Raw genomic sequence first — 24,363 nt, 5'->3', positions numbered from 1 at the left:
GCCAAAATTGCCCTCCGACCAAAAGGGGGCACACTCACCATGGGGCGGAGAGTAGAGCGAAATTCAGCTTTGATTTAATTTTTCAGTTGGGGCGGCTGCGGGGCGGAAGTGCCCTTGGAGCGGACGTCGCTTGGAGTCATCAACACCGCGCTGATGACGTCGACGCGTCACTGATGCGTCACAACGTCCCTCCCCTTTTGTTAAAGTGGAGGGTCGCTACGAACTCTGCAGTTAGTTTAGTTCGACCCGCTGGGCCAGCAGCCCGGTACCCAAGAGGGGGTGCCAGGCTGCCTGTTGGAAGCCCGGCCGAACCCGTGGGTGCAATTGTCGGGCCAACCTCTGATTCGGACGTCAATTTAAAATAAAAGGGCGGCCGCGGCAGCATGCCCTCCTTTAAGGGTCAACACGCTGCTCAGCCACATACAGCTTCTCGAAGGGGAAAGCTGTTGGGGACACCGAGCGGCGGCTGATGCGTTCCTATGGGCAATTTCCCACGCGGGGCGAAAAGGTGTCGCCGTTGGTTGGTGGGGGGTCACTGCGGGCCCGACGGGGTGTCAACACAAGCGGTGTGATGATTACCGCTGGAAAACAAATGGAAGGCAATTTCATAAATGTCGGTGACTAGGTGGTGAGTCCTTACCAACCCATGGCCGCTTCTTTGAGACAGTCACAGCTCTTAAAGAAAAGGACCATTTCATCCACTAGGTCTCTGAGCCTTTGCCATCTGTTGTCCATAACTAGCATGTGCTAATGTGACTGGCACATTAGCTGCTCCATGCAGGTGACCATCCTTTCCATGGAAGAGCATATTGTTGTCATCGCCTGTGACATGATGGTGCTCATGTTGGAGATGGGCTGCTCCATTTTCTGCACATTTTCAGACATCGTGGCTGCAATACCTGCTGGAGCCTCCTGCATTTCTTGTTGCCTCTCCAGGATCACCCGCTTTCTCGATGGCCCGTGAGGCTCAGCGTCTGCATGTTGCTGAGCAGAGCTTGGAGTGTCATACGCTCTCCGGCGAGGAGTCTCCACTGCTTTTCCTGTTAACACCATCTGTTCTTGCTCACTTGTGACTTGAGACACCAGTTGACTACTCTATGGTGCACAGATCCTACCAAGGTGTGTGTATCTGCGCTGGTGCTGGGTGCACTTGGGTCTGCTGACTGCACCCTCGGAGGCCGGAGGCTCCTGTGAAGAGCCATCTTCATCCTCAGGCTTGACAGTGGTGGGGGTTCTTGATGGACTTGTGGGAGAGTGATTAGAAATCTATATTAAAAATGGGTAACAATACCATTATGCACATGATGAACATTCACTGGATGCTGACATCAGTCACCATATGAGTAACTCTTGTATGCCATGTGGCTGAATGAGATGTCATTCTGTCACCAGGTTGCAGAGTTTTCTCCCTCTCTCCGTCTCCTATCGCCAGCAGATATGCAACTCTGGAGACCTCCCAGGGCCACCTGCTCTGCTAGAGTTAAGATGCTGCAAGATGGAGAGTCGCCTCCTATTCTCTTATTGTGGGCTCTGTTCTCCTGCAAGTAGAGAAAGAAGAGAAGTTTATATGAGAGTAATGGCATGAGTGTAAGAATTGTGTGGGTTACATTTGTAGAGGGTGACTGAGGGAGTGTGGTGCCAATACCGAATGGCCTTCTGTGGTTTTACTTGTTAGGATTGCATTAGGATGAAGGCGAGTGTGAGGGGTGGTTAGTCAGAGGGGCATGTGAGTGTATAGATAGAGAGGGATGGGTGGATGTGCAATGTATGTTGGTGTGAGTAATAATCTGCACAAGTAGGCTTGGGAAGGCAGAGTCATGCAGATTTGGTGACAGGCACAGCAGGATGAAGGTGAGTGGCTTTGCACTCACCTTTCCTGATCTAATGAGATCACTGAAGCACTTCTGGCACTGCACCCAGGTTCTCCTCACCACATCCTTGCTGTCCACCTCCCAGGTTCTTTTTGCCTCTTGGGGAGGTCTCTTCCGCCCATCAGCAGGAAGAGACAAGAATATGTAGGAGGTCATTGGAAAACCTGGGTGCAACCCTCTGTCTTTGGGAAGTCATGTTTAGAAATCTCAGCAATAAGAAGATCCTACAATATACTCCCTCCACACCCCTAGATGAACCTTCAAATGCAATGCAGCCAAAGCTACTTTAAATATCCCCACTGGAGATGAGTCATCGATGAAATATTCAGACCCACACCATTTAATAGGGCCGGGAAATGCACATGTCTGCCTTAATAGGGGCCATTAACTGAAAGTGTTCTGGAGATCAATGCATCGCGGAACCGGCCCACACGCACCTGACCATACTCGACTCAGTAAGGAAAATTCCGGTCATTGTCATTATTTTGTACCAAGTGAAATCATTAAATTGAATTAAACAAAAAACATTGAAGAAGTAAAACTTAGCAATTAAAGGTAAATCAAAGGGCTCCTCCACTCTTGCATGTTATCAAAGTGATGTCTTTATCAACTCCATATATTCTAAACATATCAAAATTGTTTCTAAATATCACTCTTCCCTCACTTCTCAAATCCAATGGAAAACTTTTGGAATAGACTGTAAAACATAAAGGGGGAGAAATTTGGTCACACTTCGGTTGTGCCGTTGCACCAGCAAAGGATTTGCTTCTGCTGCCGCAAAATTCCGCAGCTGGGCCTGGAGTTTGGAGCTCAGCACTACAGGAGGCGTTCCACACCTCTTTTAGGGCGTGAGCCCAGCTGAGCCACTGAAAATCCCGAACGAAACAGCCGGCCTGGGAGCGCCCTAAAAGAGGCTTCCGTGTAGAAAATAAAACCTGAAAAAAAACACCAAAAACATTCCCAATTCATTACTGACGCGACCCGAACATAAATCGCAAAAATAAAAACAATCACCTTATGTGAAGTCGATATTTCTTCAATCACTTCGGCCGGTACAGTTTGGAACAGGGTGCTACCGAGGAGGCACAATCCAAATATCAAGCCAGTGCTGCAACTAGATGTGTTGTGTTGCACACCGGCTCGCCTCTCCCGGACAGCACTGCTCTGCACCCCTGCAAACCCGGCACCAAATGTGCCGGTGGGACGCAGGCTGCCTGAGCGCAAGTGCTTTCCGCCACCATTGTCACCCCTCCGGGGCGCTAAGAGAGGCAGCAAAAGACCGAAAATCTATCCCAAAGAATTGTGTGGAAGTAAATATAAAAGTGAAATTTGCAAAAGCCTGTGATCTGATTTACGATCTCCAGCCCAATGATGAATGTGTTTCAATCTATTCCATTCTTCAGCTGTTATTCAGCAAACGCATTGCATTAAACTTATCTTTAACCGCAATAAAACACCTCTACCTAAAAGGAAAAGCATTGGGAGAGGCAAGTACTCGAGTCTACAATAATATCTCCAACATATTGGAGGAAGAAAGTCCGAATGTATTTTCCATGTATTTAAAATAAAGATACAAACAGCGTCTTGGAGACTTGCAATGATCTGCTAGCTGGAAAAGACCTGCTTAGATGATGTATACGAGTCACTGCAGCAATTGTATTCTGCCCAGTTTTTGGTGCTAATCCTAGCCCTAGATCATAAATTTAAAATTAATTGCTGGCTAGAACTTAAATGTTGGCAGGTACTGAACGTTATATTTGTGTTCCACTAAATATCTCCATGGCAGCACTTTCTAGCATTGATCAGTAGATTCCAGTTAGAAGCAGGATTGCTGCCTGGTTTTTTTTTCCCTCACTGCCCTTTTTCCTAGCCTGGAAACTCTGGTTAAGTTGTCCTTCTGACGATAGACAAGGATGGGATTGGCCAACTAGCCTGCCAGTGACCACTGTCTGGCTTCACACGTTGCTGCATGTGGGAGGTACAGGAAGGCTTGACTGTACCTGTGGAATCATACTGCAGTATGATTCATTACCCTCTTGAGGGACTGGGAGGAAAGAAAAGCCAATGCGGTTGGCAGCTGTACACAGCTTCCAGTACTCTTGTGGAATATTCTTTTCAGAAACGTTCACTCATCTGTGCCTGTGAGAGAGAGCGAAGCAGCTGTTGTGAGGTTCCATATTTTGTGAAGTGTTTTAACAGTGTGTCCACGGAGATTAAAATGAGATTATCAGCCGTTTATTTCATGTGTGAACAGCTGTCCGAGTTTTAAAGCCACAGTAGGATTCGCCGATGTGTCAGGATTAACCTGACCTTTATTCTGAGAAGCAATGTAAAACATTCATCTCATTGGTGTCATCACGAAGTGTAATTTCGGAATTAATTTCTTCAGATTTGGACCAATTAATTTATGGAATAGGCTGCCACCTAGTGCAGACACAGTTTAGTTATTCAAAAAGTAAATTTGTAGTGCCATTAGGCTACACGAATTTGGGTTTTATGCCAAGGCAGGAGGAAATGCCTCGGTCCTGAATGTGGGTGAAACAACTGGTAGAACTGATTGGTCTTTCTTCTCACCTTGCATTTTATAATATGCATCCGCGCATTTGCTTGAGAAATAAAATTTATTTTCACTTCGAGAGCAAGTCCATTGATATCAAATAAAAGTAGAAATGCTGGAAACACTCAGCAGGTCAGGCAGCCTGCTGAGTATTTCCAGCATTTTCTGGTTTTAGTTCAGATTTCTCGCAATCAGGCTATTTCGCGTTTGATCATTAATACTAGTATGAGCTTGAATTATATGTTATGAAATTTACTTTTATATAACAGTGACACATTTCTTAGAATGCTGTCAGTTCTGCAGGTTTAATGAAGGTTGCAAAGATCGCTGAACAATGATTTCCACTGGGAGCTCATGAATATCGGCCTCCATCTCTATACTTGTAAAATGCAAATATGTAGAAATGGTGCCGTTTCATTTCATGAGCGTCGAGGAGGTGCGTGGAGAGGCAGTCGGGACTTTGGTGAGAGGCCTATGAAAGGCACAGCAGGGAGTCCGGGGCCCAGCGTCGAGGAGGTGCGTGGAGAGGCAGTCGGGACTTCGGTGTGAGGCCTATAAAAGGCACAGCAGGGAGTCCGGGGCCCAGCGTCAAGGAGGTGCGTGGAGAGGCGTGCTTGTACAGCTACAGGGAGAAGGCAAAAAGAAATAGAAAGGTGATGTCACAGCCAAGGGGGGTAAGTGATTGGCTGGTGATTGGTGAGTAGTTTTTCTTTTTTCTCTTCTATAACAGTGAGTAACTTTTAACATTGTTGTTGCCAATTTAAGTGTATCTAAGGGTTAAGTCATGCCAGGAGAGCTCGGTCACATGATATGCTCCTCCTGTACCATGTGGGAACTCAGGGACACTTCCGGTGTCCCTGACAACTACATCTGCGGGAAGTGTATCCACCTCCAGCTCCTGACGGACCGCGTTGTGCAATTGGAGCTGAGGGTGGATTCACTCTGGAGCATCCACGATGCTGAGAATGACGTGAGTAGCACGTGTAGCGAGTTGGTCTTGCCGCAGGAGAAGGGTCCACAGCCAGCTAGGGAATGGAAGACCAGCAGGAAGAGTAGTGCAAGGAAGGTAGTGCAGGGGTCCCCTGTGGTCATCCCCCTGCAAAACAGATACACTGCTTTGAGTACTGTTGAGGGGGATGACTCATCAGGGGAGGGCAGCAGCAGCCAAGTTCATGGCACCGTGGCTGGCTCTGTTGCACAGGAGGGCAGGAAAAAGAGTGGGAGAGCGATAGTGATAGGGGATTCAATTGTGAGGGGAATAGATAGGCGTTGCTGCGGCCACAACCGAGACTCCAAGATGGTATGTTGCCTCCCTGATGCAAGGGCCAAGGATGTCTCGAAGCGGGTGCAGGACATTCGAAAAAGGGAGGGAGAACAGCCAGTTGTCGTGGTGCACATTGGTACCAACGACATAGGTAAAAAAAGGGATGAGGTCCTACGAAACGAATTTAAGGAGCTAGGAGCTAAATTAAAAAGTAGGACCTCAAAAGTAATAATCTCGGGATTGCTACCAGTGCCACGTGCTAGTCAGAGTAGGAATCGCAGGATAGCGCAGATGAATACGTGGCTTGAGCAGTGGTGCAGCAGGGAGGGATTCAAATTCCTGGGGTATTGGAACCGGTTCTGGGGGAGGTGGGACAGTACAAACCGGACGGTCTGTACCTGGGCAGGACCGGAACCAATGTCCTAGGGGGAGTGTTTGCTAGTGCTGTTGGGGAGGAGTTAAACTAATATGGCAGGGGGATGGGAACCAATGCAGGGAGACAGAGGGAAACAAAAAGGAGACAAAAGCAAAAGACAGAAAGGAGATGAGGAAAAGTGGAGGGCAGAGAAACCCAAGGCAAAGAAAAAAAGGGCCACTGTACAGCAAAATTCTAAAAGGACAAAGGGTGTTAAAAAAACAAGCCTGAAGGCTTTGTGTCTTAATGCAAGGAGTATCCGTAATAAGGTGGATGAATTAACTGCAAATAGATGTTAACAAATATGATGTGATTGGGATTACGGAGACGTAGCTCCAGGATGATCAGGGCTGGGAACTCAACATCCAGGGATATTCAACATTCAGGAAGGATAGAACAAAAGGAAAAGGATGTGGGGTAGCATTGCTGGTTAAAGAGGAGATTAATGCAATAGTTAGGAAGGACATTAGCTTGGATGATGTGGAATCTATATGGGTAGAGCTGCAGAACACCAAAGGGCAAAAAACGTTAGTGGGAGTTGTGTACAGACCTCCAAACAGTAGTAGTGATGTTGGGGAGGGCATCAAACAGGAAATTAGGGGTGCATGCAATAAAGGTGCAGCAGTTATAATGGATGACTTTAATATGCACATAGATTGGGCTAACCAAACTGGAAGCAATACGGTGGAGGAGGATTTCCTGGAGTGCATAAGGGATGGTTTTCTAGACCAATATGTCGAGAAACCAACTCGGGAGGAGGCCATCTTAGACTGAGTGTTGTGTAATGAGAGAGAATTAATTAGCAATCTTGTTGTGCGAGGCGCCTTGGGGAAGAGTGACCATAATATGGTGGAATTCTGCATTAGGATGGAGAATGAAACAGTTAATTCAGAGACCATGGTCCAGAACTTAAAGAAGGGTAACTTTGAAGGTATGAGGCGTGAATTGGCTAGGATAGATTGGCGAATGATACTTAAGTAGTTGACAGTGGATGGGCAATGGCAGACATTTAGAGACCGCATGGATGAACTGCAACAATTGTACATTCCTGTCTGGCGTAAAAATAAAAAAGGGAAGGGGCTCAACCATGGCTAGCTATCAAGGGAAATCAGGGACAGTATTAAAGCCAAGGAAGTGGCATACAAATTGGCCAGAAATAGCAGTGAACCTGGGGACTGGGAGAAATTTAGAACTCAGCAGAGGAGGACAAAGGGTTTGATTAGGGCAGGGAAAATGGAGTACGAGAAGAAGCTTGCAGGGAACATTAAGACGGATTGCAAAAGTTTCGATAGATATGTAAAGAGAAAAAGGTTAGTGAAGACAAACGTAAGTCCCCTGCAGTCAGAATCAGGGGAAGTCATAACGGGGAACAAAGAAATGGCAGACCAATTGAACAAGTACTTTGGTTCGGTATTCACTAAGGAGGACACAAACAACCTTCCGGATATAAAAGGGGTCAGAGGGTCTAGTAAGGAGGAGGAACTGAGGGAAATCCTTATTAGTCAGGAAATTGTGTTGGGGAAATTGATGGGATTGAAGGCCGATAAATCCCCAGGGCCTGATGGACTGCATCCCAGAGTACTTAAGGAGGTGGCCTTGGAAATAGCGGATGCATTGACAGTCATTTTCCAACATTCCATTGACTCTGGATCAGTTCCTATCGAATGGAGGGTAGCCAATGTAACCCCACTTTTTAAAAAAAAAAGGAGGGAGAGAGAAAACAGGGAATTATAGACCGGTCAGCCTGACCTCAGTAGTGGGTAAAATTATGGAATCAATTATTAAGGATGTTATAGCAGCGCATTTGGAAAGAGGTGACATGATAGGTCCAAGTCAGCATGGATTTGTGAAAGGGAAATCATGCTTGATAAATCTTCTGCAATTTTTTGAGGATGTTTCCAGTAGAGTGGACAAGGGAGAACCAGTTGATGTGGTATATTTGGACTTTCAGAAGGCTTTCGACAAGGTCCCACACAAGAGATTAATGTACAAAGTTAAAGCACATGGGATTGGGGATAGTGTGCTGACGTGGATTGAGAACTGGTTGTCAGACAGGAAGCAAAGAGTAGGAGTAAATGGGTACTTTTCAGAATGGCAGGCAATGACCAGTGGGGTACCGCAAGGTTCTGTGCTGGGGCCCCAGCTGTTTACATTGTACATTAATGATTTGGACGAGGGGATTAAATGTAGTATCTCCAAATTTGCGGATGACACTAAGTTGGGTGGCAGTGTGAGCTGCGAGGAGGATGCTATGAGGCTGCAGAGTGACTTGGTTAGGTGAGTTGGCAAATGCATGTCAGATGAAGTATAATGTGGATAAATGTGAGGTTATCCACTTTGGTGGTAAAAAGAGAGACAGACTATTAATCTGAATGGTGACAGATTAGGAAAAGGGGAGGTGCAACGAGACCTGGGTGTCATGGTACATCAGTCATTGAAGGTTGGCATGCAGGTACAGCAGGTGGTTAAGAAAGCAAATGGCATGTTGGCCTTCATAGCGAGGGGATTTGAGTACAGGGGCAGGGAGGTGTTGCTACAGTTGTACAGGGCCTTGGTGAGGCCACACCTGGAGTATTGTGTACAGTTTTGGTCTCCTAACTTGAGAAAGGACATTCTTGCTATTGAGGGAGTGCAGCAAATGTTCACCAGACTGATTCCTGGGATGGCAGGACTGACCTATCAAGAAAGACTGGATCAACTGGGCTTGTATTCACTGGAGTTTAGAAGAATGAGAGGGGACCTCATAGAAACGTTTAAAATTCTGATGGGCTCAGACAGGTTAGATGCAGGAAGAATGTTCCCAATGTTGGGGAAGTCCAGAACCAGGGGTCACAGTCTAAGGATAAGGGGTAAGCCATTTAGGACCGAGATGAGGAGAAACTTCTTCACCCAGAGAGTGGTAAATCTGTGGAATTCTCTACCACAGAAAGTTGTTGAGGCCAATTCACTAAATATATTCAAAAAGGAGTTCGATGAAGTCCTTACTACTAGGGGAATCAAGGGGTATGGCGAGAAAGCAGGAATGGGGTACTGAAGTTGCATGTTCAGCCATGAACTCATTGAATGGCGGTGCAGGCTAGAAGGGCCGAATGGCCTACTCCTGCACCTATTTTGTATGTTTCTATGTCCTCTTCTTTCCTGAAACTTGAAACGATTCCAATGTTTGTAAATCCCTTTCCAAAGGCAATGAACCATGGAGCTGGAATATGTACTGTTGGTTATAAACCAAGCCCAACATTCTTCCTGCAATTATTCTGCAGCCATCGCAAGAAAAAGTCAGTACAGGCCCACACGTAGACATGTTGTCTATGGTCGAGGTTCGACCACCACACATACAAAATTACCTGTGGAGCTTACATAGCAAAATCTCAGCATGCCCAACAAATTTAACGTAGGGCATCAGACTTTTAAAAAAAAATGATCCTTTTTCTTTTCTCCTGTCCTAAAGACAGCGTCTTTCACTGGAATATAGTTCCGAGCAGCAGCACCCCTTTCATACTGCGCTCAAGTAGCTGTTCATGTGTCAGCCTAGAATGACGGTAGCAGACTGCAGGAGAACAGAGCAGACCACAGCATGTGCGGGAATGACCTGTTTTTGCTGGTCATTCCCGCACATGCATGTTCCAGCAAGAATGGTCGGATGGAAATTAGCAGGAATACTAGGTGTGTTCATCCCCATTCACCCCAATTACCTAACCAGTCGGCACAGGATATATTTGTAACACCTCCACTGCCAATCGTGGATGACCTGAGCAAATTCTGTGGAGACCAGAGATCAAACCTGAATAATGAATGGTATGGGTCAGTACTAGACAATATTACCAACCAAGTATTGTAGAATGAAGGCATTCAGGTCCAGCTTGTTGTGGCAATATGGATAGTCTGGATCAGAGCTAAAACTCAACATTTGAAATTAAAACTATACCGTTCTCTCCCATCCTTGTGACTCTTGTGTTTTGGTGCAAATTGTTTTTCCCGTCTCAACACTTTTTTTTGTTTCCATATTACTATCGGATGTGCTTTGGAACATTTCTAACGTTTATATAAATGCAACCTGTTGTTTTATTTCCATCACTTATCTACATGTAGCAGGGGATGATTGTAATGATTGGATGTACCTGGCCTGCTGTCCATTCTATGGTTTCATGATTCATTTTAAAGCTTAAAAAGTAAGTTGTATTAACTTACTTTTCCCATTTCCTACTTTAATACCCTTTAGTTAGGATTTTCTCACTGGCTGAAAAAGCTGCATTTGTTGTATGGTCTGCGTTCTCCCAAGTTCCACTTGTAGCTTTGTTACAGTAAATGATGAATTAAAGGTAACGGCTACTCATTGTTTAACAAAAAAAGAAAGCTAATTTATTTTTTAAATCCTCTTCTCTGCCAGGGAACAGTATCTTGCATTCAGCTGCAGACAGTGTTACGAGTGCGGTTCAGAAAGCCAGCCAAGCCTTGAATGAGCGTGGTGAGAGGTTAAGCCGAGCCGAAGATCGAACTGCAGAGATGATGAACACCTCCCAGCAATTTGCAGAAACTGCACACAAGGTGAGAAACCTCAAATTCATTCATTCATGAAACTTTTGAACTTTAAGCATCCAGACTTGCATCTCCCTGATTGAGAAGAGAAAAATGACTCGTTTCAGTTTCATTAGTTTTACAATTATTTTCTGAGTTATCACTGTGCCTTTGCCTTTGACCCATCAGTCCCTTTTGGATTTTGTTCTTCTTTAAATTAATATTCATTGTTTCAATTCACTTTTGCAGAGTATCGGATTGTATGCATTGACCTTTTGTCATTTTGACAGGTGTTTTATATTGGTAATAAACAGCTCTCTGAATTGACCAGGTGTTACTCTGATGCAGTTAGCGGGTGGATTTTTGGGGGCAGTGATCGAGACTGTTTGGTCAGTAATGGAGACTTCTGCTCTGCACCTGAGTATTGCTATATCCGATCTTTAAATATCTGTGGTTATTAACAAATACAAATAGAAATAATAGCTAATTCCCAGCACTGATGTTCCCACCTTGTTGAGCACCTGTTGAAGAGCAGAATTTGCCACAGAAAACCAAAATAATTTCTGCCCAGCATTAACATTAAATAACTCAACTTTACCACTCTTCAGCCCAGCCTTCCAGCTTTGTGATCTTCTTTTGCGTCATTAGTATTTGCAAAGTTGGATCTTTTGTCTCTGCCGTGCAATCTTTTACATTACTTTTACTTGTCTGTCACCATTGAATGACAATACTAAAGATTGTTTTTGCATGCTAGGGGGCTTATTTAAACTATCTCTCAATGAATTTGGTGATTGGATCTATGAGCACTGTTGACTCTCTTGATTGTATTTATATCTTAAATCACCCTGAATGCCCATTCTGTTCTAGTTTTGATAAAGTAAGCTTTACATATCATCAATCCCATTACCTATGTCAGGTTTCTTTTATGTTGACATTGATGTGAATGTGCATGAGGGTTTGTTGTAGAAATAATACATTTTTACATTATTAATGCAGATTGATGCTGCCTGTAATTTGGTAATTACTAGTAATTTAGTGAACTCCCTGGTTTGGTTGTTGTGAACTGCAGCTGTCTAATTGCTATTGGTGCTGAAACCATGTCCTCCAGGGGATTTCCTTCATTTGTAACAACAGCATTACTAGAACAAATCATGCAGTGGCATTCACTTCAGTCTTCCCAACTCCCAATGTGGTGCTTCATTAAGCTCTGATTTGCTTTTGTGGAAACCTATTCAAGCATCTTCCCTTTCATTCAGGAATTCTAACACAGCCTTGTTGCATGTGAAAAGCTGAAATTGTTTCATATTGAGACCACACATGAAGTGTCGAGTCCAGTTCTGATTGCTGTACGAAAGTAAAGATCCAGGCACATTGGAAAGGAGCCTGAGAAGGATGATCCCAGGTTGTAGATCAATAAGTTATGAAAACAGGCCAAGGAAGCTAAATTTTCATTTCACTGGAAAGTGAGGTTTTTTTAAAGTGGAGAGAGGGCATGGCTCGAGTGAAGTTAATAAGATGAATGTTCAGAGGAATGTTGTGCAAAAGCAGAAGAGCACCAGGGGATCTTGATCTTGAGAATGTTTAGTTTAATTATGGGATGACTGCCACCGAGTGCAGAAAATCTTGTATCAAATAAAGTATTCCGTGAGCAAGAGGAGCAGTTTACTATTCACAATAATAAATGCTTTTGAATTTTAAAAGTCTCTTAAAGGCATGTTCGAAATCACAAAACAGTTTACCTAATCCTACATCTTTGTACTTTAACTAGCGCTTCAGTTTTGAGCAATAAATCTAGGTGCCATGCATCACCACATTGCTCCCTTTTTTTAATGTCTGTCCCTGAACTGACTACTCTTCCCTTAAGCAAAATGCTCCCTTATTTATACTGCAGAGCACAGCAGGTTAGCTGTCTGAACTGATCTACTTTTGTGCATACACATTTCCTCTAAATCAATTTGTGACAAAGTACATATACACACTGCAGTGTAAAAATGCAATTATTTCAATCTGCATTTACCTTCTCTTCATAAAATTTACATCACAGCAGAGGATCGATGTCTTCTCTATATTTTTATACAGACATATGGGAGAAGAAAACAATATTGACATTATTTCAGCTTTTCGCCATTTTTGAGGCAATTTATGGGAGATAGAAAGCAGCATGCAGTTGCAGTTTGATTTCCACTTGCAGAATACTGGGTTAAGAAATTCCTGTCAACAGGCTTAATACTCTTTTCCACCCCTGTGATATGAATTCACTCAAGATTATATTCCAAATACCACCTTTGTACTTTTGTACTTTTCAAGTATAAATGGGCTTTTATGCTCCCCTGCAGTTTAGCCTGAATTGTTTTGATAAAGCAAAACCACTTGGCCCCGGTTCCCAAAAGTATTGCAAAAAAGCTTGCTTTGTTTTTCTATGGCTTCTATTTATTATCCTCCTTGTTTTTGTTATTGCTGCTTCCTTCCCCTTCAAATATGGTGCACCATTCTCTGAATAGGAGGGTGGGTAGATGACCTGCTCCCAGATCTATTCAGTAAGTAGCTATTAAGTGTGCAAGAGCAGTCTGGGGTGAGTCACCCTGAACATTTTGCCTCCCCCTTCTTTTCTGTGACAAGGTCCCCAATTTTTTCTGACCTTGTCCCAAATTGTAAACTTACTACCTCTCCTACAGTATTGTCCACTGTGTTAATATACCAACATCACTAGTTGCTTGCTCCAAGCATTTCTAACTTGTCCAGAGCTGTTTTATAAGGTGAAGAATCAAATTTACTCGTGAATATTTTTCCTCAACAGAATGCACTAGACATTTTTGTAGCTCTTGTCTTTTCTCCTAGCAAATTGCTTATAATTTTTTAGTAGCTTGGGATTGTAATCAAAGTAATAGAATACAAGTCAACTGAACGTAGCTATTCAAGTAGAAAGAGAACAAAAAGGGGGCGGGGAAATAAAGCGAAGGAATGCTGAGAGTTTGAGTTCAGCCTGCAATATACTCAAGTAATCACAGATCAGTCCATTTGAATCCAACACCAGCCATGTTTCCAAACGTGCTTCTATTTGCAAGTTTCATTTCTTATGTTACACTGGCTGTCTAAGCTGCTGTTGTACAGCTGAGTGCATTTTGAAAAAAATAAATAAATATTATTCTGGTCTTTGTGCAAGTTTGCACTGTAGACCAGAAGCTCTTAGTTAAACACTTTCATCAGGAAAAGTTTGAACACTGATTTCTTCTCTCCTGCCTCACAATCATTCTTTAGACATTTGTGACAAGAAATTGCTTTTGCTATTGGGCCATGAGGTCCTGAAATATAATGAGTGTAAGCTGGGGTTACCATGAAGGGAAATGTTGAGGATGCAATGATTGTTGATCTGCTGACAGAATCCGAGTGAGCAGTGATGGGTGGAGCAAGCAGGACAAAAGGACATTGACGATACTAACCCCCAGCGGGTACATTGGGTGGGAAGGTCGGTAAGAGAAGAGGGTGGGGCAGATAGGGGTGTCGTAAGGAGGCAGTGATGACTGCTTTAATGGGTCCTTTGGAAAATGGCGAGGGACATAGAGGGCTGCTATGGGCTTATCCATAGACAATTAAAGTGTGGAATAGCAGCAGGCAAATACAGAGGAAATCTCCCTGCTGTCGGCCACTGGGAAAGTCATCGCAAGAATCCTCCTCAACCATCTTCTCCCTGTGGCTGAAGAACTCCTCCCAGAGTCACAATGCAGATTCCGTCCACTAAGTGGTACAACAGAAATTATTTTCGCCGCGCGACAACTGCAAGGGAAATGCAGGGAACAGCACCAACCCTTGTTACATGGCCTTCTTTGACCTCACAAAGGCCTTTGACACTGTCAACCATGAGGGACTATGGAGCGTCCTCCTCCGTATCGGCTGCCCCCAGACATTTGTCACCATCCTCCGCCTGCCCCATGATGATATGCAAGCCATGATCCTGACCAACGGATCCACCACTGACCCAATCCACGTTCGGACCAGGGTCAAGCAGGGCTGCATCATCGCTCTTCTCGATCTTCCTCGCTGCAATGCTCCATCTCACTCTCAACAAGGAGTGGCACTAAACTATAGAACCAATGGGAACCAGTTCAACCTTCATCGCCTCCAGGTTAGATCCAAGGTTGTTACATCCTCTGTCACCAAACTACAGTACGCGGACGACGCTTGCGTCTGCGCACATTGAGGCTGAACTCCAAGCCATCGTCAACATCTTCACCGAGGCGTAGGAAAGCATGGGCCGTACATTAAACATCCATAAGACAAAGGTCCTCCACCAATCGGACCCCGCCACACAGCACTGCCCCCTCCCCGGTCATCAAAATCCATGGTACGGCCGTGGACAACGTGAACCATTTTCCATACCTTGGAAGCCTACTATCAGCAAGGGCAGACTAGGTCAACACCGCCTCCAGTGTGCTAGTGCAGCCTTCGGTCACCTGAGGAAGAGAATGTTTGAAGACCAGGACCTCAAATCTGACACCAAGTTTATGGTCTACAGGGCAGAAGTGATATCCGCCCTCCTAAAAGGCTCAGAGATGTGGACCATATACCTCAAAGCGCTGGAGAAGTACCATCAGCGCTGTCTCCTGTCTCCACAAGATCCTGCAAATCCACTAGGAGGATAGATGCACCAATGTCAGTGTTCTCGCTCAGGCCAACATCCCCAGCATCGAAGCACTGACCACACTCGACCAGCTCTGTTGGGTGGGCCACATCGTCCGCATGCCCGACACGATACTCCCAAAGCAAGCGCTCTACTCGGCAAGCGAGCCCCAGGTGGGCAAAGGAAATGTTTGAATGACGCCCACAAAGCCTCCTTGATTAAGTGCAACATCCCCACCGGCACCTGGGAATCCTTGGCCCAAGACCACACTAAGTGGAGGGAGAGCATCCGGGAGGGCGTTGAGCACCTCGAGTCTTGTCGCCAAGAGCATGTAGAAATCAAGCGCAGACAGTGGAAGGAGCTTGCGGCAAACCAGACTCCCCACCCACCCCTTCCTTTAATGATTGTCTGCCCCACCTGTGACAGAGACTGTAATTCCCATATTGGATGTACAGTCACCTGAGAACTCACTTTTAGAATGGAAGCATGTCTTCACCGATTTTGAGGGACTGCCTATGATGATGATTTTGATGATGAAATAGGAAGGCAAAGGGGTGATGGTGAGGGGTGGGCAGGGAGAAATGCAAGGTGGTGGTATTGCTGGGTGACAGGAAGGGGAGGAGACAGGAGAGAAGAGACCAAGAATAAAGAAAACAGGAAATACAAGTAATAAATTCATGTTTCCATTAATTGCCGTATATCTCACTTTGCTGCTGATAACAGATCTTGCACCAGTCTAGCTGAGTGGTGAGAGGAAGAGTGCTGGATTCATAACCCAGAGGTTCGATGATTTAAAACAATTCTCTGCTACTTGGATGTTGAAGCTTGGATGCCTGTGACAATTAAATCAAAAACAAAAAATCTTGTTCAGTTTTTGGATTTGTTAGCCAATGAGGAAACAATGCTAAGACGAGCCATTTTCAAACTTCCAGGCTTCAAACAGAAACAATTAAGAAATCCAAAAGCAAAATATTGCGGATGCTGGAAATCTGAAATAAAACAGAAAATGCTGGAAATACTCAGCAGGTCAGGCAGCATCTGTGGAGAGAGAAACAGAGCTAAAGTTTCAGGCCGATGACCTTTCATCAGAACTGGGATCAGAACTTCAAATAAGAATTCATTGCAATAGGAGTGAGATGACTGGGCTTCGATGGGCCCATATGTCCCATAGGCAGTGACTTGTGAACTCCCCAGTTTAAAGCATTAGATCGGGCTGGACTGGGATAACACAAAAAATTGGGAGGCATTGACGATATATCAAACCAATTACCCGAAGTTAGCAGTCAACTTAACAATGAAAAATACAGTGTGATTCAAGTGATGGTCCCTTTGCGTTTTTACAGCAGAACAAAGCCAACGGCCAAGTATTTCGACAGAATAAGTGCGCCTGACTGATGAATAACAATGTGTAATATTTCTGACTAGAAATTAAAGCACAACCCAGCAGAGCAATTAAGAAGTGGTCCAGAACAATATCTGTCTTAAGTATAATAAAAAGGAGATTAAAAAAATGCAGCACTTAAAGCCTGGGCCCATGTAATCAAAATACTAGAATATATGGCATCTGAACAACAGTTGACTCTTGTGACAGCAGTTTATGATTAGATACTGCTGAAGAATGAAGGGGATATCAAGGGGCCTTTGCTGCTCTTTGAGTTAGTCTAAAATCCTAGTGAGTGATGTGTTGTTTGTGACGGGCCTCACTGAATGTCCCCAAGCATGATATTTTCTGTGGTGATTCTTAATTTCATCAGTCCGAGCCTGAAAAAAACCAGCATTGCTGCTCTGGTTCCTGCTGTATTTGTTAATTTAAAGTCTCTGAGCATTGACCTTCTTTACAAAAAAAAAGTTAATGTGGAGTCACGCATGTCTCTTGAGGATTTTTTCACAATATATAAGGCCTTATTATGTCATTGAAAGTAATAAAACTGGATGTGGAAAGTTGTAGCAACATAAACTATAAAAGCAACAAACTGCAGTCGCTGGAAATCTGAAACAAAAACAGATAATGTTAGAATCAGTCAGCAGCTGTGGGGAGGAGAGGGGAGTTGTGGACAATGTATTTGAGAGGAGAGAAACTGGTGATATCAGACTGTTTTGAGTAATTAAAGCAGAGAGAAAAATCTTCACAATTAACGTTATTAGCTTTTTTTTTTAAATACGCAAACTGCAGGCTTTAAATATCTTTTGATGTCAAATAAATATACATTATGGTAATACCATGAATAGTGAGGACAAACTGACCGACTATAGTCACAGAATCCATGGCATTGTATCTTTTCCAATTATGTTATGGCCCTTTAGGATCTGCAAGTCCCACAGTGCAGCCTCTTGGTTCTGCATGATCTCATATTCCAGGGATGCAGTGATCATTGCTGAGTAAATTTTACAGAATGGAGCAGGCATCAGTCTCGCTGTTCCCAGCATTTGATGAGAGCAAAACACCACCTAAAAGCACCCCAAGGGAATATTTACAATTAAATGAATATATAAGTAGCGCAATATAATTGTCAGAATCAAATTTGTCCAGTACTGAAACAGACGAATCAAAATAAGTACATGTAAAACAGAGAAATTCCCGGTCCCTGAGGATAGGAAAGCTGACCGTGCAGCACAAAGGCAGGTGGTTAGCAACTATGCTCTATTTGTACCTATTACTCCTCAACCCTTGTATCATGATGAATCTATACTGCATCTTTCCATTGTGTTTACAGCCTTCCTATAATGGTGAACCCAAAACTAACTGCATATAGTAGCCCAACTGTGGCCTAACTTAAGGTCTTGCAGAGAAGATCAATGTTACCTCCTTTATTTTGTAATCTATGCCTCTGGATACTAGAATGTTTATCCAGGCTTTCCTCATAACTTAGTTTACATGAGATCATCAATCCACTTAATGAAATATTCGTGTGATTGGAAGAATGCAGTCCCTTGTTTTGGTTAATACTTCCAATTGTCCCTGTATGTTTATTTGTTTCGATTTTGTTTGCAACTTTAAAAGCACCCTTGGACCTTTTGAGAAGATTTTCATCATGGATGAATTTGAGATGTGTCCACCACAGCAAATGAAATTAATTTCATGAGACTTCCTAATGATGTGCTTTGTAGTAAATCATGACATTATAGCGCCACAAGACCCATTTAGACATTACTATATGGACTACACACTATGTAAACATGCACTAGCACATGCCCAATGGCAGAATGATGTGCTATTTTTACAAATCATACCATTCTCAGATTCTAGACAAAGATATAGGGGCTGAATTTGCGGCACGTACGAGGTGCATACGTGCCAGTAGGGGCTGCGTAAGTTCCGAGTTTTGGCATGCGTCGTATATGCGCTAAAACCCAGAACTTGCGATCTTGACAGATCGTACAAATCCAAAAGAAATGGGCCTCCACAGGCAGAGTTGGGCCATTTGCCCAGCGAATGCCCATGAAATTCGTACATCTAGTAAAAGTTACCAAAGTAAGAGTTTAAAAAAAAACATAAACATAAAATGTTTTCATTCATTTATACATTAAAAACCTTGTGCAATTAGGTAAGTTTATTTTTAGCCCTGTTAAAACATATACATTTATTTTTCAAAAAATTCAATTTTTGTTTTATATATTTAATTAAATGCCATTTTAATTCACTTTAAATATGTAATTTTTAAAAATGTATTTATTTGCCATGTAGAGGTATTTTTTATGTGATCCCCATTCATACTTTTGGGACTACCATACATACAGGATCCCCATATCATGAATGGGGGTTCCCTTCTTTGGTTGGGCAAGCCCAAGCGATACCAGGTGTGCTTGCGAACCGCATGCGCTCCTGGGATACGTGAGCCTCTACGCAGGCCTTCGCGCAGATGCCCAGGAGCGCAAGTCGCTGAACCTCTCGGATGACCATGTAAGTATGTAGAATTTTTGCAGGTCAGAGACATTCACAGTCTCCAACCGTAAATTCAGCTCCATATTAGTTTCTTGTAGAAATTGGATCTTCTGGGAGGGGAGTGGGGGTGGGGGGGGAGGACAGCTGGAAGTATTCACCTTACTTTGTTTACACTGTGTATGTTGAGCAGTTGGCATTGAAATATACACAAGCAGCTAGGTCAAAATCCTGCAACTCCCTACTGAACAGCATTGTGGGAGCATCTTCACCACACGGACTGCAGCAGTTGAAGAAGCACCTTCTCAAGGACAGCTAGGGATGGGAAATAAAGGCTGGTCTTGCCAATGATGCCCATATCTCGAGAATGAATTTAAAAAAAAAATATAGCAGCTATTTGGCATCTTTATTTGGGGCACCGAAGGTCAGAATTTGTATTCATGTTAAGTGCATGATTTAATTTGGCAATAAATCAACTTGCATACTATAAGCTAAGAGAAGCTATATTCTGATGCTGTATGCATTCAATGCATGTGACCATTTTTCATTTTGTCACTTTAATGAGTGAGATACAATGTGCAGTATGCACAATTCAGGCTTCCGCCACGAAATGGGTCCTGCACTGAAATGTGAGTCATTGCCATGTTTTGCTGCACATCATGTTTTTGGAACTGAAGCCACGTTTATTGTTCAGATGAGGTTAGAAACATTACAGATTTGGGGAAATCGCAACTGTTGGTAATCCGCTTCACCATCAGGCAGGAGCTTGCTATTTAGCGTGCTAGCTTAAAGATTTCTGATCTGTTGCGGGAACCTGCCAAATGAGCCTCACTGCAAGCAGTTAGGCGATACGAGTCCCAGGCTGATAGCCCAGAACTGGCTTACCAAAGTGAAGCTTCTCTTGCTATTTCAGAGTTTTTGTTTGCCTTGCGGTCAGTTTCAAAAAAAATTAATAGGCAGAATGTAAACAATGAATAATTTGAATTTCTTCCTTTAACTCCGTGCTTTTGAAAAAGATGATGGCGTCATTGTGAGTTATGGCATGATTTAATTCAGTTTGACAGGTACTTACTATGAATCTTTTTTTTGCTCCAGAATACATTTATATTCCCATAAAATTAAATTATATTAATTGCACATCGCCCTTGAAAATTTCTCAACAACATAACCACGTAAGTTAGTTTTGCTGCTGTGAAATAATTATCAAAGTGTTGAGAGAAATTGATGTAGGGAGGGTTCCACAGGAGAAATGTTTTGATAAAAAATAGCAAAATCCTCCTTGTTTTAAGGTCGAATTAAAAGTTTAAAAAAATTTATTCGTTCACGAGAAGTGGGCATCACTGTCAAGGCTGGCATTTATTCCTTAATTGCCCTTCAGAAGGTGGTGGTCAGTCACTGCCTTGAACCGCTGCAGTCCTTGTGGTGAAGGTACTCCCACAGTGACTTTGTTGTGGTGGTTTGATACATCGGAGTGGCTTGCTAGGCCATTTCAGAGGGCAGTTAAGAGTCAACCACATTGCTGTGGGTCTGGAGCCAAACCAGGTAAAGGTGGCAGATTTCCTTCCCTAAAGGACATTAGTGAACCAGATGGGTTTTTACGACAATCCGATAATTACATGGTCAACATTACTGATACTAGCTTTTTATTCCAGATTTAATTAATTAACTGAATTTAAATTCCCAAAGCTGCCATGGTGGGATTTTAACTCGTGTCTCTGGATTACTAGTCCAGCAACATAACCACTATGCCACCTTACCCCTAAATGAATAAGTAAATGTCCTTAATTGAAATGCATATGATAGATTTTTCATGTGGCTGTATGCGCTTAATGGGGAATTAGTTTCAAATCTACAATTGCAAATCTGATTGTGTCGTGTTAGTGATATTTAAAGTCTGCATTGGGTACCTGCAGTAATACAAGGGGCTCAATTTTCCCCAGTGATTTGCGCCGTTTTTTTTGAGCATGCTGCTTTTTCTGGCCTAACTTAAAAATCCGCAGTTTCCCCAATCAATTTGCACCAGCAAATTACTCATTTAATTACGTTTTTTTTAGGTAATTTTTTTTTCATCCAAAGGGGGCGTAACCAGCTACCTACGCCAATTGTGGCCGTTTAGTGAACTTTGGCCAGCTGATAGTTATTCCATTTCTGCTTAGGCCAGCGTATGTGGCCTCTCGAGAAAACCCTTGCGGAAAGTTAAAGAAATCGGCACAGGTAAGTAAATCGGAGGCCATTCGGCCTGGGCTAGGGGAGGGGAGCGGAGGGGACTGGGACCGGTACGCACTCTAGACTGGAGAGGGTTGGCGGAGGAGGGAGCGCACTGACCGGCATTCACACTGGGACCAGCACTCACTCGGGGATCGGCGGGGGAGGGAGTGCACTTACCGGCAAGCCCTTCGGCTTGGGCTAGGGGCGGGAAGTGGAGCAGACCTGGAAAGCACTCACTCGGAGACAGGAACAGGTCGGCGGGGGAGGGAGCAACTGTTTTATCCAGAAAGACCTAGGCATGGAGATGCTTCTGGAAGTGCCATAGCTGTTTTGGAGGTAAAATAACATGGAGTATCAGGAGGACTATTACTCAGATAACTCCTCAGTGATGGCAGAAGTACAAATCCAAACTCAAATTATCAATAAAGCGTTTGCAACTGTTCAACAATCTCCCTTTGTCATCATTTAACCCCACCTTAACAAAAATTATGTCCTTTAATCCAATATCCATCCTATATCATCACATCACATTGGAATTCTTTGGCCCTACATGGTCATCCAAACCTACATATAACATGAATGAATACCCGAGCATGACATAAGTCCACAGTTTTCTGTATGACCATAATTTCTATGAATAACTGAAGACAAAATAAGTCAACATTCTCCTTTATTACAAGCAACTTAAAAGTGACCATAAACCATCCCATTCTTTCCTAACTCTATGCTTACCTGGATATCTAAATGTGTCTTTCTTTCTCCTATTCTATTGCTTCTCCTAGCTGCGGCTGCTTGAGATCCTGGTCCCAGTCTAGAGGCCTCTCGATTGCCAACTCGGAGCTGTACTGCACTGTGCATGCACGTCCATTGCAGCGATGTCAAAAACTTGCGTTTTTTTCCCGCGCATGCGCAGAAGCCCGGCTGTGTTTTTCGGTGCAGATAGAAGGCTCCACTCCCCGAGGCGACTGGCCATGCTGCGCGGCTCCGGATTGCAGTATAAAGATCGGGGAAAGTTTGGACTTGTTTTTCTGGCACATTTCTGGACCTAAAAACCCGGCGTAACTCTGGCAATACTCCAGAAAACAGGCGTTATGTTTGGTTACTTTCCATTAAAAGCTACCCCATCAGTTTTTCAGGATACATCTGTTACACTTTTGAGTTAATTTTGAAGTGTTGTTTTGGCAATAAAGAACCCAGAGGAGTTGGAGCCAAATTAATTGAATTGGAATACCTTTGGCCTGAGAGAGTCCTGTATTTTAAAGGGGCCATGTTTGGCAAACCTTTATTCTGTGTGCACTAAACACTGATGTGATGCTGCAGATCACTTCAAAACAAACCACTACCATCAGGATACATTGGGCTGAAATTGGCCTTTGGCCAAGAGATGCTGTTTAACTATTGTTGAAAAGTTTTATAAGACAAAACACAGCACATCTGCTGAAATAAACCTTTTTAAAAATAATAAAAGCCAGACAGGCTGAATAAAAGGCTTGATAAAAGGAACCATTGATAACAAAAGTCATTTAGCTGACCCCTGTGACTTCTTATTAATGAAGTTCAACTATAATTACCATCAATTGTAATTTAATTTTTTGACCTCTTCTACATGCGCTTGTTTTTTTTCTACTATTTATCAAGGTGAATGGTGTCAATGCTGTGGAATGGAATACTTTCCATTTCAGGCACCCAGGCCGCGGTTTCGCCAATGGTGGCGAGTCTGGGACGGCCAGCATTGGTGGTGTGTGGGGAAGGCGCTCCCGGCTCCAGCCCGCCCTCTCTCAACAATCTTCCGTTGATGGGGCTTGTTCATCCCACCCTGTGAAGTTCCCGGACAATTAACAGGAAGCGGGTCTGATGATGTCATTTGATGACGCGTCATCAGCCGGTTTCCTTAAAGGGACCATGGCCAACTTTTTTGTGACAGTTGTTCTGCGTGAGGTGCTGCAAACACTAACGAGCACTGCACAAAGGTGCACGGCTTCACCCAGGCTCTCCCACAACTCCCTCCAGATGCTTATGGAGGGAGTCACACCACACCGGGAGTTTTTCTTCCCATCCAATGGGCAGAAGAGACCGCCCCAGGACACCAATGCAGCCTAGTTGCACATTGTACAGGAGGGCACAAGCAGGGATGTCGTCAGGAAGAACTGGCTGCAGTGGCGCAAACCTTTCAATTACCACAGTAGATCATGAAATGTTACTGCAAAGCCACACTCAGCCTCATCCTGCTGTGCCATTCATCACATCCCCATCACTTTGCCTTCCCTGCCCTACTCCTGCACATCCTTACACCAACTTATCATGCACCTCCATCCATCCCTCTCAATCTACATTAGCACATCCCCATCTCACTAGCGACCCCTCGCACTCGCCTTCATCCTAGTGCAAGCATACCAACTAACAAAACACAAATGTAGGCACTTGAGTGCTTTAGCCAATGTTCATGTAGAGTTTCTGCCAAAGTGTTGTCGAACATTGAAATCTTTATTTTCAACACTTTGTGTTCTTGGACAGATTTGTGTGCATCTTTGGAAGTGGCTTAGTGAGTTGTAGTGAATGGTTAGACATAAGGGTACCTCCCCCCCCACCAATGGTGATGAGTGTGAAAGAATTGGCTTGGTCATTGCACGGATGCTTTATGGTGTTGGTGTGGGGTGGTGCCATCCTAGCGCATCATGTGGCAGACAGGGTGTACAGAATCAAGTGAAGTAAATGTAGCCATGCTGAGACCATCTCTGGTGTCCAGGCAGCAGTGTGGTCAGGTGCTGTTCCCCGTGTAGCATTAGGTGATTGCAGAGAAGGTTGTTGGTGTTGGAGCTGATCATGGGATTCTGAGGACCAAGGTGAGATTTTTTCTGATGCATCATGTGGCAGCTGAAGTTGAGATGACAGAAGCAGTCTGTCACTGGTGGGAGAGGTTGCTTCAAGGAGGTGACAGTGGATAGAGAGTTCACTGCAAACACTTCCAAACTGCAGACAGCTCAAAAGTTTCTTCCAAATCCTGAAGGCTTCAGCTTCTGAAATTGGAAAGTGAA

The 24,363-nt window shown here is 43.9% G+C and overlaps 1 protein-coding gene across 2 annotated transcripts in view; it reads left to right on the top strand.

Moving 5' to 3' along the window:
- stxbp6 (syntaxin binding protein 6 (amisyn)) overlaps positions 1 to 24,363 on the top strand; it is a 362,415-nt gene that overhangs the window by 322,842 nt on the left and 15,210 nt on the right. For both annotated transcript variants that reach the window (XM_070877442.1, XM_070877443.1), the window contains one exon: positions 10,495 to 10,652. In XM_070877442.1, the coding sequence (XP_070733543.1) occupies positions 10,495 to 10,652 (158 nt within the window). The remainder of the gene's footprint in view (positions 1 to 10,494; positions 10,653 to 24,363) is intronic.

Source organism: Pristiophorus japonicus, chromosome 4 (genome assembly GCF_044704955.1).
Source record: "Pristiophorus japonicus isolate sPriJap1 chromosome 4, sPriJap1.hap1, whole genome shotgun sequence".
In the NCBI taxonomy this organism is placed as follows: domain Eukaryota; kingdom Metazoa; phylum Chordata; class Chondrichthyes; family Pristiophoridae; genus Pristiophorus; species Pristiophorus japonicus.
Note: the sequence above shows the minus strand (reverse complement) of the source record. Positions and strands in the feature narration are given on the sequence as shown.